General features: G+C 41.2%; 1 protein-coding gene across 1 annotated transcript in view; it reads left to right on the forward strand.

The window, feature by feature from the left end:
* LOC106876351 (coiled-coil domain-containing protein 22 homolog) overlaps nucleotides 1-2836 on the forward strand; it is a 24998-nt gene extending 22162 nt beyond the window's left edge. The window contains exon 16 of the mRNA XM_014924889.2: nucleotides 2646-2836. Coding sequence (XP_014780375.1) covers nucleotides 2646-2762 — 117 coding nt within the window. The 3' untranslated portion in view covers nucleotides 2763-2836. The remainder of the gene's footprint in view (nucleotides 1-2645) is intronic.
* The last annotated feature ends 86 nt before the right edge of the window (nucleotides 2837-2922 follow it).

A 2922-nucleotide genomic window follows, 5' to 3' on the forward strand; every position in this document is an offset into this window, starting at 1 on the left:
AGGATCGTGGTTTCGATTTCCCAGACTGGACTTTGTGAGTGTTTATTGAGTGAAAACACCTAAATCTCCACGAAGCTCCGGCAGGTGGGGGAGGGGGTGAGCCCTGCTGTACTCTTTCACCACAACTTTCTCTCACTCTTTCTTCCTGTTTCAAAGGGTCAGCCTTGTTACACTCTGTGTCATGCTGAATCTCCCTGAGAACTACATTAAGGGTACACGTGTCTGTGGAGTGCTCAGCCACTTGCATGTTAATTTCACGAGCAGGCTGTTCCGTTGATCGGATCAACTGGAACCCTCGACGTCGTAACAGTTTAGTATTATCAGTTAGCTTGCTCTAACTTATTGCACAACTTGCAACAAGTTCACAGGTGCCAAGCCTTCTTTCAACATTTTGTGTTTGAAATCATTACTCAGTCGGTGATTGTATTGATAACGAGAAACATGTTAGACAGCTTCCTTTGGTGAATGTTACAACAACACCTTACAACAGAGTGTGTGTGTGTTGGCACTCCGTCGCTTACGACGTCGAGAGTTCCAGTTGATCCAATCAACGGAACAGCCTGCTCATGAAATTAACGTGCAAGTGGCTGAGCACTCCACAGACACGTGTACCCTTAACGTAGTTCTCAGGGACATTCAGCGTGACACAGTGTGACAAGGCTGACCCTTTGAATTACAGGCACAACAGAAACAGGAAGTAAGAGTGAGAGAAAGTTGTGGTGAAAGACTAGAGCAGGGTTCACCACCATCCCCTGCCGGACCCTCGTGGAGTTTTAAGTGTTTTCACTCAATAAATACTCACAACGCCCAGTCTGGGAATCAAAACCGCGATCCTATGACCGCAAGTTCGCTACCCTAACCACTGGGCCATTGCGCCTCCACAACAACGGAGTATAGTATTAAACTATGGATGTGTGCTGGAGGAAGCAAGCCAGTAATTGCCCTGTTTTGGAACCTCTGCAACCTACGACACCATCAACGCTATCGTTTATGAAATGTGGTATATAAAATTTTAAAAATGAAATAAAAAAAAACATAACAAAAAGGAATTGGAAAATAGAGCAACCACCAACAACTCACTGATTTACCAACTATGAAAACACACACACACACACATGCAAAGAAAACAAACACAAATAAAAATGCTGAAATACAACAACAATAACAAGAAGCTGCGTATTGAGAACCTGGAATGCTTTAGACCGACTTAAGATTTATGGCTGTGTAAGAAGAGAAACGGCAAGTATGAAGAGACACTGGGGTGGTGGTGGTGGTGGTGATGGTGTTGGCAGCGGTGGCGGCAGCTGTGGCGATCATGGTGGTGGCATTGGTGATGATGATGGTGGGTTTTGTTGGTGGGGGTGGTAATGTTGGAGATGGTGTTGGTGATGATGGTGATGGAAGTGGTGGTGGAAAGGGATTCAGTGTGCAATGCCAGATGCACACACACACACACATGTGCATACAATACACAAACACACACGTGTGTGCATACATTACACACAGACACACGTAGAGATGAGGGTGGTGGTGGTGGTAGTGGTAGGGGAGGTGAGAGAGAATTACAATTTTAGACATACCTGATGTATTGTTGTTAGGAAAACAAAACAACAGGTGAGTTTCATTATCTAGGTGATGTAATTAGTCTTTGAAGTGCAGAGCTGTTGATTGCTGCTTTGTGTTAATAATGGTTCAAAGATAGCGGAAGGAGGTTAGTGAACTACTATCCTAGTTGGCAGCAAAAGACAGACTATATATATACATATGTGTGTATATATATATATATATATATATATATATATATATACATACACACACACACATACATACATACACATATACACACCTGCATACACATATATGTGTATAAATGTATGTGTGTGTGTGTACTGTTGATGATAATGAAATTGGTAGTGATGATTATGATGATATTATTATTATTATTGGCATTATGTCGACCAGCTGTTGTCACATGTAGGATGAATCCGACTTTCAGCCAAATCCATCGTGAGGATCACTCCGTGACCCACCTTTAACGAAGCAGGGCAGGCAGTGTTCTGCTATCTAGTGGCTATGGCAAAAGAGGTCGTGCGGTGGGCAAAGCAACAAAAGATGTTTCAACACACAAGTTCCCATCAAGAATCTTACAAACCAAATACAAAAGCACAATGTATACCATCATCAGCATCATACTCTTGTTTGCCATGCTGGAATGGGTTGGTTGGTTTGACAGGAGCTGGCAAGCCAGAGGACTGCACCAAGCTCCACTGTCTGTTGTGGCATGGTTTTTACATATGTGTGTATGTGTGTGTGTTTATGTATGTATCATCATTACCATACGTCCATTTTCCATGCTGGCATGGGCTGGACAGCTTGACAGGAGGTGGCACGCCAGAGGACTGCACCAAACTCCACTGTTTTGGCATAATTTTTATGGCTGGATGCCCTTCCTAACACCAACCACTTTACAGATTGGATTGGGTGCTTTTAGTTTACAGGTTCAGTATTTATATGAGATGTGACTGCCATTACTTTGCCAGAATCGGTAGAGCATCGAATAAAACATATTCAAATACACAACATTATTCAATCAGATAATGCAATGTTCCTTTTTGTTTCAATTGTTTTTTTTTTTTGTTTTTCAGATTGAGAATGAATGCCAAAAATCTGTTAAAACTAACATGGAAAAGATTACAAACGACTATCAACAAATGAAGAAAGAAAATGCTGCGTTGATGGCAAAACTAAAAGAAAAATCTTAACTGATCTTAAATGAGGGGGGGAAACTAAACGAATAAAATTTATTTCCTAATATTCCAGATATTGATTAATAAGGTAAGTAAATATTGATGCCCTGTGGGTGTTGAAACTCTACTGGTGTTGATAATGATGGCATTATTATTATTATTATTATTATTATTA

Source organism: Octopus bimaculoides, chromosome 13, assembly GCF_001194135.2.
Source record: "Octopus bimaculoides isolate UCB-OBI-ISO-001 chromosome 13, ASM119413v2, whole genome shotgun sequence".
NCBI lineage: Eukaryota > Metazoa > Mollusca > Cephalopoda > Octopoda > Octopodidae > Octopus > Octopus bimaculoides.